Consider the following 13,423-nt stretch of genomic DNA (forward strand, 5'->3'; position numbering starts at 1 on the left):
CTCCACATTCACCTCCTAATTACATTAATGTCATGTGTCCTCCCCCCTGGTTTTATCTAAAAGGCTTTTTTATGGAGAAAGTTTAATGGTCCATATACCCCCACCTCCCCCTGTATCACCACCCTCTTATTAACTGGACTGGGACTGGGAAGAGACAGCAGGAGCATCTTGTATCTAGAGAAGGAGAAAGGTACCAAGTGCAAATCTCAAGAGATCTCAGAGAAAGAGGGGGAAGAGGAAGAGGAGAAGACAAGACCGAGAGAGGGGAAGAGGAAGAGCAGAGGAGAAGACAAGACACAGAGAGAGGGGAAGAGGAAGAGCAGAGGAGAAGACAAGACAGAGAGAGGGGAAGAGGAAGAGCAGAGGAGAAGACAAGACACAGAGAGGGGAAGAGGAAGAGCAGAGGAGAAGACAGAAAGAGGGGAAGAGGAGAAGAAGACAAGACAGAGAGAGGGGAAGAGAAAGAGCAGAGAGAGTGAGAAGGAGACAGAGGAGAAGAAGACAAGACAGAGAGGGAGGGGGGAGAGAGTAAGACCGAGGCGAAGGAAGGAGATTTACTCCAAGCAGAAGAACTTGTGAGAGAAGAAACCAGAGACCAGAGGAGAGGTAGAGGGGGAGGGAGTTAGAGAAGAAAATCCCAGTGAGCTGGTGCCCCTCCAAAAATTAAGGACACATCGGGCCTTTTATTTTAGGAATGAATGCTGATCCATGTTTGTCTTATTGTGAAGCCACTGCCATGGATTGTTACTACAGCCCGACCACAGGCAGGGAGCCGCAGAGTTCTCCTTTTAGGGCATTCCAGCCCAGTGATAAGTTTAGTCCTGCTTTCCTGGCCAGCAAAGGACAAGGCTTTGGAGACAAGTCCCGGGGCTCCTTCCAACAGGACTGCCAGTCTATGGATGGCAGCACCAGCGAGCAGCAGCAGCAGCAGCAGCAGCAGGGCTCCTTCACCAAGTACCAGTCTCACCACAGTCAGCCCCAACAGCAGCCTCACATCTACATGCAGAACAGCTCCTGCAAGTCTCCTGCAGACAGCCTGAAGCTGCAAGACAGTCCTGGAGACCCCCTCATTCCTTGCTACGGTAAGAGATCGACACTGCTGGTAGATATCTCATTACATATGGATAGATCGCAGACAGATACATAGAAATTAGATAGATAGATAGATAGATAGATAGATAGATAAATAGAACTGGATATAGATCGAAGATAGAGATAGAATGTAGCCATGGTTATAAAATGTAAATAAATAAATAAAATAAAAACAAAAAGAACAACATTATTCATTACTGTAACAATGTGGCTATTTCAGGGAGATTTCTGTATCCAGAGGTTTTTTTCTGAGTTGTATTGAGCATCTAGAATACACTTTTCAATGAACGTGTCATTTTAGCTTGAATTCAGCTCTGAAGCCCATAAATTCTGCCCCAACCACGAGTAACAGAAAAGGACTATTATGGAAGACGAGAGTTCAAATTGAAATCTGTATTCGGGGAGGTGGGTGGTTTGTATCAATCTATACAGATTAATGTGATGCCCTCCTTATAATAGGGTTATAATCACCAGTGGTGACGTCACACCTGAGGCTTATTTCTAGATATTATTTATTCACTCTAATTATATCAGTTTAATCCCCTTGTAATTTTCTCCAGTTACCCCGGGTACTAACTTTACAGCAGCTTTCTTTTTACGGACCTTTTATCCTGGATTAGACGCATTTACAGAGTCCCTTAAAATTAATGAGGATTAAATGTAATTCAAGGAGCAGAAAGACCCCTGTCGTGTGTGGAGGAGGTCACCGGCTGCAGAGGTCTGGCAGGAACAGGACTGGGGGGCATTAGACCCTGTGTAGTTAATTTGCAACAATGTTGCAAATGTCATCCGTTCCCCTGGTAAACTGGAGGACGAGTTTTTGGGCCACAGACCTGTATGAATATACTGGGGAAAACCATCCATACATCCAATATTCAGGTGATTATCCGTCAACATAATCCGTCAACAAGGTAAAAAACAGACAAGGAGATATTGTACATTGTGCAGGGGGTCTTCTGGACGAGTGGTCATCGCCCTGCGGCTGCTCAGCTGTTGCAAAAGTACAACTCTCAGCCTGTCCTCGCCTGCTGAGTGTTGTAGTTACTGCTACAGAGCCTCAGGCTGCAGATAAGACAAATGTAAAGTTTTATGTCTTAAATTCCCATCAGATCCAGTATTATTCTCTGGGGGTGCATTTCTGTTGGCCTGGGGGGTACAGAGACCCCTCTGCCCCTGTCCTCAATCATTTAGTAGCCATAATCTTATATGCAGCATTGTCATTTACAGAGCAATGGCTGAATTTGTGGACTTGGTGGCATTGGTGATTTGGGCGCAGTGTGCTCTGTGCAGTGCAAAAATGGCGCAAGACAAAAAAAAATAGAACATAAATAACTTGACTCGATTAATTTCTCACTTGCCTATTTAAGATACAAATGAGGACCCGAATAAGAGGTATAATAGTGAATACTTTGGTTGACTTTTAGCGCCAATTGTTTGCGACAATACAAAACCCATGCAAATACAATTTCCACAGTGCGCCGGGTTTGTACTATAGCGCAGAGTATCTCAGAGGGGGCCAGAGGTGAAATCGACTGAAGACCCTGAGGATCCACCGCAGGTCTGAAAGGAGCTGCAGACAATCACATTGTAACGAAACGGCAGCAGTACTGATTGATATGGACACAATACTGTTCAGTTTATTCCTATGTGTTTAGTGCCTCCCCTGCCCTCTGCGACTATAAACCCATAAAACAAACTCATATCATCCCAAAAAAAAAAAAAAGAGGGCTCCAGCCTCAAATCTGACCTTCCCTCAGATTATTTATTGGGGCAAGAAAACTGCTTCCCATTTGACTAAAAAATATATATATATTTCCCTCTGGATTTGGATCAGACAGTTTTTACAGAGCTAAATGTGCTCCAGTCCTTGCAGAAAGCGTCTTATAGATTACAAAGAAGTCCTAGAAGACATTGACAGGTTCATTGGGGAAAGTCTGCTGCAGAATGGGGTGGAAATGCAGCACACATGTAACACACATCAACATGCAGCACACATGTAACACACATCAACATGCAGCACACATGTAACACACATCAACATGCAGCACACATGTAACACACATGAAAGTGATGTTTTATTATTGAACAATTTTTCAATATTTATAATGTTTAGGTATTATTTTAGTATTTTTTATTAGCATTTTAATGTATAATTTTTTGTATTCATATTGTATTATATATTATTATATTATATATTATTTATCTTTGCATTTATTTATTTTTTAGCATTTTTTGTATCAATTATATTATATATCGTTTATATTTTACTTTACTATTTTTTTCTGCTACTGATAGACTTTGAACCTAAATAAGAATGATGGACCAAGAAAGTTTTCAAAATTTTTTATAAAAAAATTAAAAATAAATAAAGATATTGGCAGCTCAAAACAAAGTATTGTGAGATATTTTCTGTAAATGAAAGAGTAGAAGGGCGCCTTCACACGCTGCGGATTTTGTTGTAGAATTTTCCGTAACTGAAAATCAGTTTTAGTCACCTGAATGAGGCTTGCAGAAATCCATGACCTTGCCCCCCCCTATTCAAATTAATGGAATCGATTTTTAGTTGCAGAAAATTCTTTAACAAAATCCACAGTGTGCGAAGTCACCCTAAGATTAGAAAATTTACAAAGAACAAAAAAAATTGTAGTAATAAAGGTATGTATTTCTGATTGGTGGCCATTATGGTGATGATCTTGTTGACATGCATTATTTTTTTTATGGTAGCACTTTTTAACATTTGTCATTATTATTAGTATAATAATTATTATTATTCCTGGTGGAATTATTTGATTTGTAATGCATTTTTTATATATATATATATTATTACAATACTATCCTTGTTAGACAACTGGAGAGAAACTTAAATGCAAAGAATTAGAAAAAATATGCCTACAATAATAACACCTCTTATTAACATATAAAATTCTATCCATTCTATAAAAAGTTATCTAAACAATATCTTGATCAAAAATATTCAAATACCAAGTTCTCCATTCAAACAAAATGAATCATCATTAGCCATGACCATAAGAGGTAAAATATCTCTGCTTGACCCTTCTTTACTATGTGAGTTTTTACACCTTTTATTAGGCATAAATTGAATTCATATTCATGAACATCAATATCATAACCCCTACCTATTTCATTTGTATTTTTAATTTCTTTTACAAAAATTGGCACACCATCCTTTTTGATGGGACTGATTAGGCTGCGTTCACACTTCAGTTATTTCGATCAGTTATTGTGAGCCAAAACCAGTAGTGAAGCCTCCACAGAGATCAGGTATAATTATTTGATCTGCACCTGTTCTGTGTTTTTCACCCACACTTGGTTTTGGCTCACAATAACTGATGGAAATAACTGATCACATAACTGAAGTGTGAACACAGCCTTACCAATGTGCACCACTGTGAAAAGCAGGGACATTAATGTGTCACTTTACTATTACAATTTGGGGCCATTGATATAATAAATCAGATAAGTTTAGAACATTCTCTTTCATACTATCCATTTTCATATTCACGCTTCTGTTGTGGAGGGGAAACAGGCTCATGATACTGATGATTCTATACTAACATTCAGTGCATAGCCCCCGATGGTGTCTGTGGGGAAGGGGGGGAGAGAATTTTCTTTTTGGTTTTATGACTAAACTGATAGGACAAGTGATGAATAGGACATCAGCACACATCATCATTATTGTATTTCAGTCTGATGTTAAAATATGCTGAGAATCCATTTTCCCATTAAAGTCCTTGAAAAATTGATGCAAAAAGAAGCATTTTTTGGAATCTCAGAAATAGAATCTGCTAAAGTATCCAAATTTAAAAAAATTATTTATAAAATTGCTTCAAATCAGATTTAGGGCTCGTGCACACAAACGTATTTTCTTTCTGTGTCCATTCCTGTTTTTTTTTTGCGGACCGTATGCGGAACCATTTATTTTAATGGGTCCGCAAATAGTTACTCCGTGTGCATTCTGTTTCCGTATTTCCGTTCTGCAAAAAAAGTATAACATGTACTATTATTGTCTGCATTACGGACAAGGATAGGACTGTTCTATTAGGGGCCAGCTGTTCCGTTCCGCAAAATACGGAATGCACACGGACGTCATCCATATTTTTTGCAGATCCGTTTTTTGCGGACTGCAAAATACATACGGCCGTGTGCACGAGCCCTTACCTAGGGGTGGATTTATCAGAGACAGATCTACAGATGCAGCCGAGCTGAACTTGATGGTTAACGCGTTAAGTAAAGAATGGCAAGAAAAAGATAGCGGACTTTTCAATAGATTTCAATAGCTTTTGTCACGAGATAACACCGCGTCCTGTGTTATCAGAGTCAAGTTTAGCTCTGCTACATCTGTACTAGATCAGTATATGTTGACTTCAGACACCCACCAAACTTCCACTTTTCTCTCTTTACCTGGTCGGTACTGGCCCATAGTTCAGGAAATGTTTAAATTTTTGGCTTCTTTTTCTAGATCTCATTTATTACGAACAATAACAATTTACTATTGAGCTTGGATCTTATGTGCGGCAGATAGGAACTTAAATCTCCCCATAATCATGTAGATTGTAAGCCTCACGGGCAGGGCCCTCTCTCTGTACCAGTCTGTAGCTCGTCTCGTTTATGCTCAGCGCAATTGTCTGTATTATGTATGTGACCCCTTATCATATGTACAGCGCCAGGGAATGAATGGCGCTTTAATAATAAATAATAATAATTAAAGCAAAGGCACTTCCACAACGCATCTTTGAGACCATGAATGACAAATCAGTCTTAGGTGTCCCCCCCCCCATATGTCCGGCTATCCGGCACAGTTCCCCTCCGGCGTGAAGCAAAAAATGCCTGAGGGAAACTGAGCCAGAACTGACCCCATAGTTTTCTATAGGATCGTGCACTTATAGTTGTGATGCCAGATGTCAAATAGCACTAGACAGAAAATCGCTGCATGCCCAGTTCTTCTGTCCGACGCTATCAGTGTACAGACGTGTTCACATATATCAGTTGTGTCCGGCTCTAGCATAAAACCATTGGCCAGGCACAACTGATAGATCTTTTGGTAACAACAGCTGCCAAAATGTGTCAGTTTGTAGTAACTGAAAGACATACTGCCAAAAAATGCCTCTGTGGCCATGCCCTAAAATCATTTTTTTTTAAATAGTTTTTGAAATGATAAAATATTTTAATTAATAGAAAATAAGCTGAATGTAAACAGGTAAAAATAAATAAATAAATAAATTACTAAATTATAAGATAGATATAAAAATTCAAGGATGAAAAATTCAAGGGATTTCAATGGATTGCATCTAATAGTTTATAGACCAAACTCATGTCAAGGATCATAAATTACCTTCACTGCTGCCGTATCACATGAAATATTGTTATAATTATGTCCAGCACCAAGACAGCAGAAAGCCTGATGCATTAGGTTTGCTTTGCTCTACTCTCTGTCTTTACGTTATGTTGTTTTGTATACTGTTTTTATGGCTAAACCATATATCTGCTTATATTGGCTCAGTCAGGGGTCATTTATTTGAATTGTATGTTATATATATTTAACATGATCCAGATATTTAGGAAATACTTTGTTCATACTGTTATTTACCAGTGTAGACAGATCTGTGCTGGATATTTGAGGCAGTATTCGCACATGCAGTTTTTGGTCCTTTTTTCAGCAAATATCAGAAAAAATGAAAAATGTCAAGCTCTTTTTTTGTGCTTTCTTTTCTAATCCACTCTTGGCTTATGCTAAAACACTGCACCAAAAATTCATTAAAAAGGCAGCAGAACTGTGTAATTCCAGCCTCATACAACTAGGTCCAAAAACTGATGCAAACTGACACGTACCAATTCACACTCAGTCATTGGCCTCGTGCACACGACTGTATGGATTTTGCAGTCTGCAAAAAATGGATCTGCAAAAAATATGGACGACGTTCATGTGCATTCCGTATTTTGCGGAACGGAACAGCTGGCCCCTAAAAGAACAGTCCTATCCTTGTCTATAATGTGGACAATAATAGGACATGTTCTATATTTCTGCGGAACAGAAATACGGACATACCGAAACGGAATGCACACGGAGTAACTTCCATTTTTTTAAAGGACTTATTGAAATGAATGGTTCCGTATACGGTCTGCAATAAAACCGGTACGGACACGGAAAGAAAATACGTTCATGCGCATGAGCCCTAAGGGTTTGTTTAAATAGGAACTATGGATGTGGATTCCGTGAGGTTTTTAAAACTGCAAATGGAAAAATAGAAGCACTATATAGATTTTCCCTTTTAGATCTGCATGGGGTTTTACCACTTTTTTTTTGTGTGGAGCCCACACCAAAAATACTGTGTGATTATTCCCTAAGGGGCCATTTACATGAACTTTGAAAATATCAAGGTTTTTTAATTAGTTTTTTTTGGACCTGGTTATATTTACAGGACCCAAAAAAGTAGTAAGAATCCTATACACACTGGTGTTTTTGATGGCAGTTTGGCACCAGATTCAGTCATATAGAAATAAATTGTATATGTTGTCAATACCCCCTTTTTAACTATAAAACAAATCATTAATATTTGGGGGAAAAGACAACTCCTGAATGCTGTAAAAAAAATCCTGTAAAAAAGTGGATTTAGATTGAATTAATAAACACTGCAAACTGATTTATCTTTTGCTTTATTCCTATCATAAAGTTATCGTAGAACCTTTCTGCTGGAACTGAACAGAACTGATGCTGACAAATTGCTTTTTGACATTTTTGGGTTTGCTTTGGTTGAGGTGATGTTAAAATGTATCCTAGTGGTCTCCAATGTGTGGCTTTCCATCCGCTAAGAAGCTATAAGAGCTTGTGGCCGTGGGGTCATGTTGAGAGTTGTAGTTTTGCAACATCTGGAGAGCCACAGTTTGGAAGCCACTATTTTATGTAACCCCACTTACATCTTATTCTCTTCATTCATTCTGGGGAACGCGTCTATCACATGAAGTATACATTTCTTTATACATTTTTCAATTCATAATGTGCAAGGTCAAAAGCTTAGTTTTTGGTTTATGTTTTGTAAATTATTTTTAAATTAAAACTATGAACAGAAAAGAGAAATATGAGAATGAGATGATGAGAAATATCTCAAAACCAAAAGGTGGTAAAGATGCTCATGTTGCTATTGAGTATTAAGTTTCGTATAGACGGCATTTCTGTTCGGCAGCAAGAGGAAAATTATCTCGGCTTTCAAAGATATTCAATAGGATAATAATGTATGAATATGTCCATACTGCATCCCTGCATCTATCATCTATCTCATGATTGTCTATCTATCTATCTATCTGTATTTAATTCTATCCAATTCTATCTCTCTCATATCTATCTGTTGCCATCCATTTCAGTTTCCATCTGTTGTAGTACAGAAATGCCAGTTCTAATCCCATAGTTTGTTATGACATCGTTCATGTCATCTAAGTCGTCAGTTTTCACAATGCATTTCTTCTAGTGCTGGATAGAACTTCTGCAGCATTTCTGTCCATTGCTTTCAGGCTACGAATGCCAAACCATGTACTAAGGTGCAGATACATGAGTTGTGTCCAGGTCCAACAAAAAGCGACTGGCTGGACACAACTGATAAATGCACACCTGGCCAGCTATCTATCTACATATCTATCTATCTATCTATCTATCTCTATCATCAACTTCAAAAAAGCTTCATTGACAGGGCTAAATACATATTAGCTTTGCCAAAGCAAGTAGGAGATAAATGGGTGGGGATGGAGGATGGGGACAGGGACACATCGATGGTGGGCGTATAGGAGTCCATGGAATATCAGGCTCTTCTCTGTCTGTGGCAGGCAGTAATATATTGTGCTGCTATGGCCACGGTGTCTCTCTTCCCCCAGCAGTATGGAGAGTCTCTCTTCCCCTAGTAGTATAAAGAGTCTCTCTTCCCCCAGGAGTATGAAGAGTCTCTTTTCCCCCAGGAGTATGGAGAGTCTCTCTAACCCCAGCAGTATGGAGAGTCTCTCCTTCCCCAGCAGTATGGAGAGTCTCTCTCTCTCTCTCTCTCTTCCCCTGCAGTATTGAGAGTCTGTCTTCCTCCTTGATGGAGGTGAGGTCTGGGAAGAGATCAGACAGTCTCCTGAAGTGAGTGTCCCTCACTGCTAAGTATTTGGGGCCTCATCCTCCACAGTCTCACTGCTGACAGAGTCTGCTCTTCCTGGGCTTATAGTTCTGTCAGTGGAGCCCAGATTCGATGAGCAGGCTGTGGGTGCTTAGTCTGTACCTGCTACCTCTCTATCTATCTATCTATCTATCTATCTACAGTATCTATCTATCTCATATCTATCTATTTATCTAACTATCTATTACTAATATAACTATTATTAATAAAGTACCGCCATCCACAGCTGTGAAATATAGTATAAAATAAAATAAATACACATTTAAAGCATTATAATAAGTTACTGTAATTTAGCTAAAATATAAACATTTTACGTCATTAAGGCTGGATTCCTATAACGTTTTTCCCATCTGTTTAACGTATAAAAAAACCAGATACATTAAACGGATGCCTCAGACTGATGCCAAACAGTGGCATCCGTTCACCATAGAGTTCCATTGTGAAAATAAATCCAAGTTGTTGTTTTTTTTACTAAAATGTGCCGGATACAAGAACGTGGTGTGCTGCGTTTTTGTATCCTTTTTTTTTCTAAGGTATATGCCAAGCGGATGGCATAAAACATGATGTGAACCCACCCTAAAAATTATAATTTAGCAATAATGTACAATTCCTGGCAGAAGAGCTTGCACTCATTTTTCAGGACTACAGTTACACTTGATCTCTTTCTCAGACCATCTATATTTCCTGCTTATTATCAATGATAGGTAACTACTGTAGTCAGTAAGTGCGCCTTTCCAGTGTGGATCATGTGGGGTCTTTACTCCATCACTGTAATTGTAATTGCATCAAACAGAAGGATTTGAAGATCATAAACATTAATCTCACTTTTTGCATTGCAAACCACCTGTGCTCATTCACTGGCCAAAGCGCACTGAATGTGACTCCGAGCAGGAGATATGTATTCCATATGCGCGCACACAAGGTAAACATAAAGATGACATTAGGACCCTTCATGCACCATACGAGCCGAGCATATTGTGAGCCTTAATGTCAAAGTGCATAAGATGATTTCTGCCCCCCTGAGGTGCTCAGTAGGGGAAACGATTTAAATATCAAAAACAATCAAGGCAACAGAAAACAGAGACACAGTTTTCAAAGTCAACATTTCAGTAAAATTTAAAATAATAAAACAGTAAAAAAAAAGATTGAAAAATGAAAATAAAAGTTCCAGGGAAGCCGGAGAGAGAAAGAACAAGGAAAGGCACAGGGACAGACAGCAGAGGGGAAGCAGAAAGTGTGTGGCTCTTTGGTGAAGAAAATAAAAAATATCCAATCGATATGTTTTAAAAAGTGTTTCCTAAAACTGGGTTCCACCTGTTAAAAGTAGATATATAATATACCATTATATTGCATCATGTTACAATGTATCACATATATTATATCACATATGAATAATATCTCATTGCATTGTATCAGATTCTACATATCATATGTCATTCCACTGTATCATATATGTATTGCATATCGTTATATTGCACCATATATAATATATGCATCCTATTACATTGTGTCAAATATATTATTATATGGTATTATTTTTGGATCCTATATCATTACATTGTAACATATCCTACATATCACATGCTACTACACTGTGTCCAGTGATGGACTGGGGTTACTTGGGTCCAACCCCCATATAACAAATGAAGTCTAAAACCTGGAGGCTAGTAATTGGCTCCAAAGTGGCTGCAGAACATTATGATACACACCTCAGCTGCTGCAGAACATTATAATACACACCTCAGCTGCTGCAGAACATCATAATACACACCTCAGCTGCTGCAGAACATTATAATACACACCTCAGCTGCTGCAGAACATCATAATACACACCTCAGCTGCTGCAGAACCTCATAATACACACCTCAGCTGCTGCAGGACATTATAATACACACCTCAGCTGCTGCAGAACATTATGATATACACTGCAGCTTTTGCAGAAGATCACTGTACATGCCTCAGCTGCTGCAGAACATAAAAAAAAAATACACACCTCAGCTGCTTCACATGATAATACACATACCATCAAACTATACACCTTAGCTGCTGCAGAACTTCATAATACTCACCTTCAATGCTGCAAAACCAAAATACACAACACAGCTGCTACAGAAGCTGCACATGGGCTGTGTCCGATATGGGCCTACCTGTAATACCAGACAGACACAGCCTGAGGGCTCATTCACATGAACGTGTGCTGCCCGTTGCTGTATTGCGGCCCACATTTGCGGATCCGCAATACACGGGCACTGTTCCGTGCGCATTCCGTATCACGGATGAGGTTCCGTTCCGTGCCTCCGCACCGCAATAAGATAAAACATGCTCTATCGTTATCCAGAAAGGACGGACACATTCAAGTTAATGGGTCTGCGATCCCCATGCGGCTGGGCCACGGTCGGTGCCCGTGCATTGCGGACCACAATTTGCGGTCCACAGCATGGGCACAGGCTTCATACGGTCATGTGAACAAGCCCTAAGGAGAACCATAGCACTGTTCCTGGAAAGACAGGAGATCCCTTTTAGTCCTGGCCAACCCCTTTAAATATTGTATTAAATAATACTGACGGAGCACTGAATACACTGAGGAATAGTCTCTCCACCTTCACAAGATCTGGCAACCGGCCTCAGCCCCTGGGCCTTAAATGGCTTATCTGATTTAGACAACCCCTTTCATATTTCCTGCAAGGTCATATGGATCTAATATAGGAGGAGGGCGCTGCGCAGACCCCAATCTATCAGCCAAAATAGAGAGCTGCTGCAAAGGGCAACTATCCATCTCAAGGACTTGAATCTTCCATAGGTGATACTGATGGCTATATAGAGGTAGATACATTTTAGATAGATAGAGAGATAGATAAGAAATAAAGAATATAAAGATATGATTTAATATAGAGAGATATATTTTCAAAATAATGTGGTCATTGGCGCATCAGATGGAGGCGTAATATTAAAGGGGTTATCCCATCTTAGACAATAGGGGCCTATCGCTAGGATAGGCCCCCATTGTCTGATAGGTGCAGGTCCCACCGCTGGGACCCGCACCCACAAGCTATTTCCGTCGGCCCCATAGAAATGAATAGGAGCGGTGGCTGCGCATGTTCGGTGCGCTCCCATTCACTTCAATGGGAGGAGCTGCGCCTGGTGGTGGATGGACCCCAGGAAACCCGGGGTCCTCTAGCCACAACTCTCCCCGGCTCCGTTCTCCTTGTAGGTGCGGGACCCGCACCTATCAGACAATCCTAGCGATATGCCCCCATTGTAAAAGATGGGAATACCCCTTTAAAGAGGTTTTCTGACTGTTTTTGGTGACCTATCCTCTGGTCATCAGTATCTGATCGGTGGGGGTCTGACACCCAGGACCCCTGCTGATCAGCTGTGTGATGGGCGCTGTGACCTCCTCACAACCTACCAAGCTCAGCGCTGTGCGTTAGGGCTCGCTCACACAAACGTTTTCTGTGTTCCGCATGCGGTCCGTATACAGAACCATTCATTTCAATGGGTCCGCAAAAAAAAACCTGAATGTACTCCGTATGTATTCCGTTTCCGTATTTCTGTTTTTCCGTTCCGTTGAAAGATAGAACATGTCCTATTATTGTCCGCAAATTACGTTCTGTGACTCCATTCAAGTCAATGGGTCCGCAAACAAAAAATTTACTCCGTATGTCTTCCGTATCCTTTCCGTTTTTGCAGAACCATTTTTTGAAAATGTTATGCCCAATAAAAAACGGAACGGAAACGAAAAGACAACGGAAGCAAAATACTGAACAACGGATCCGTGAAAAACGGACCGCAAAACACTGAAAAAACCATACGGTCGTGTGCAGGAGGCCTTATACAGCGTCTGTGCTCCGTATCGCAGCTCAGCCAAATTCACTTCAGGGAGACTGAGTTGCGATCGATAAATGTGACGTCCCTGTCCTAGGGTAAGCTGTGAGAGTCAGCTGATCGGCCGGGTGTCGGACCCCCACTAATCAAATACTGATCAGTATAAAACCGTCAGAAGACCCCTTTAAGATGCCATCATTTTGTTATTTATCGTTCTTCGTAGTGAATTATATGACGCTATCTTTCGGTTTTTGGTGTTTCTTCTGTCACTGGCCTCGACACGTGTATTGGTCGTCCCGTCCATTGCCCATAAACCCGCACATTGCGGCTTTCTATGCACC

The 13,423-nt window shown here is 40.2% G+C and overlaps 1 protein-coding gene across 1 annotated transcript in view; it reads left to right on the top strand.

Annotated features, from left to right (window-relative positions):
* The first annotated feature begins 456 nt into the window (after positions 1 to 456).
* Positions 457 to 13,423, top strand: part of ALX4 (ALX homeobox 4) — a 63,184-nt gene continuing 50,217 nt past the window's right edge. The window contains exon 1 of the mRNA XM_044270460.1: positions 457 to 1,082. Coding sequence (XP_044126395.1) covers positions 695 to 1,082 — 388 coding nt within the window. The 5' untranslated portion in view covers positions 457 to 694. The remainder of the gene's footprint in view (positions 1,083 to 13,423) is intronic.

Source organism: Bufo gargarizans, chromosome 10, assembly GCF_014858855.1.
Source record: "Bufo gargarizans isolate SCDJY-AF-19 chromosome 10, ASM1485885v1, whole genome shotgun sequence".
NCBI classification, from domain to species: Eukaryota; Metazoa; Chordata; class Amphibia; order Anura; family Bufonidae; genus Bufo; species Bufo gargarizans.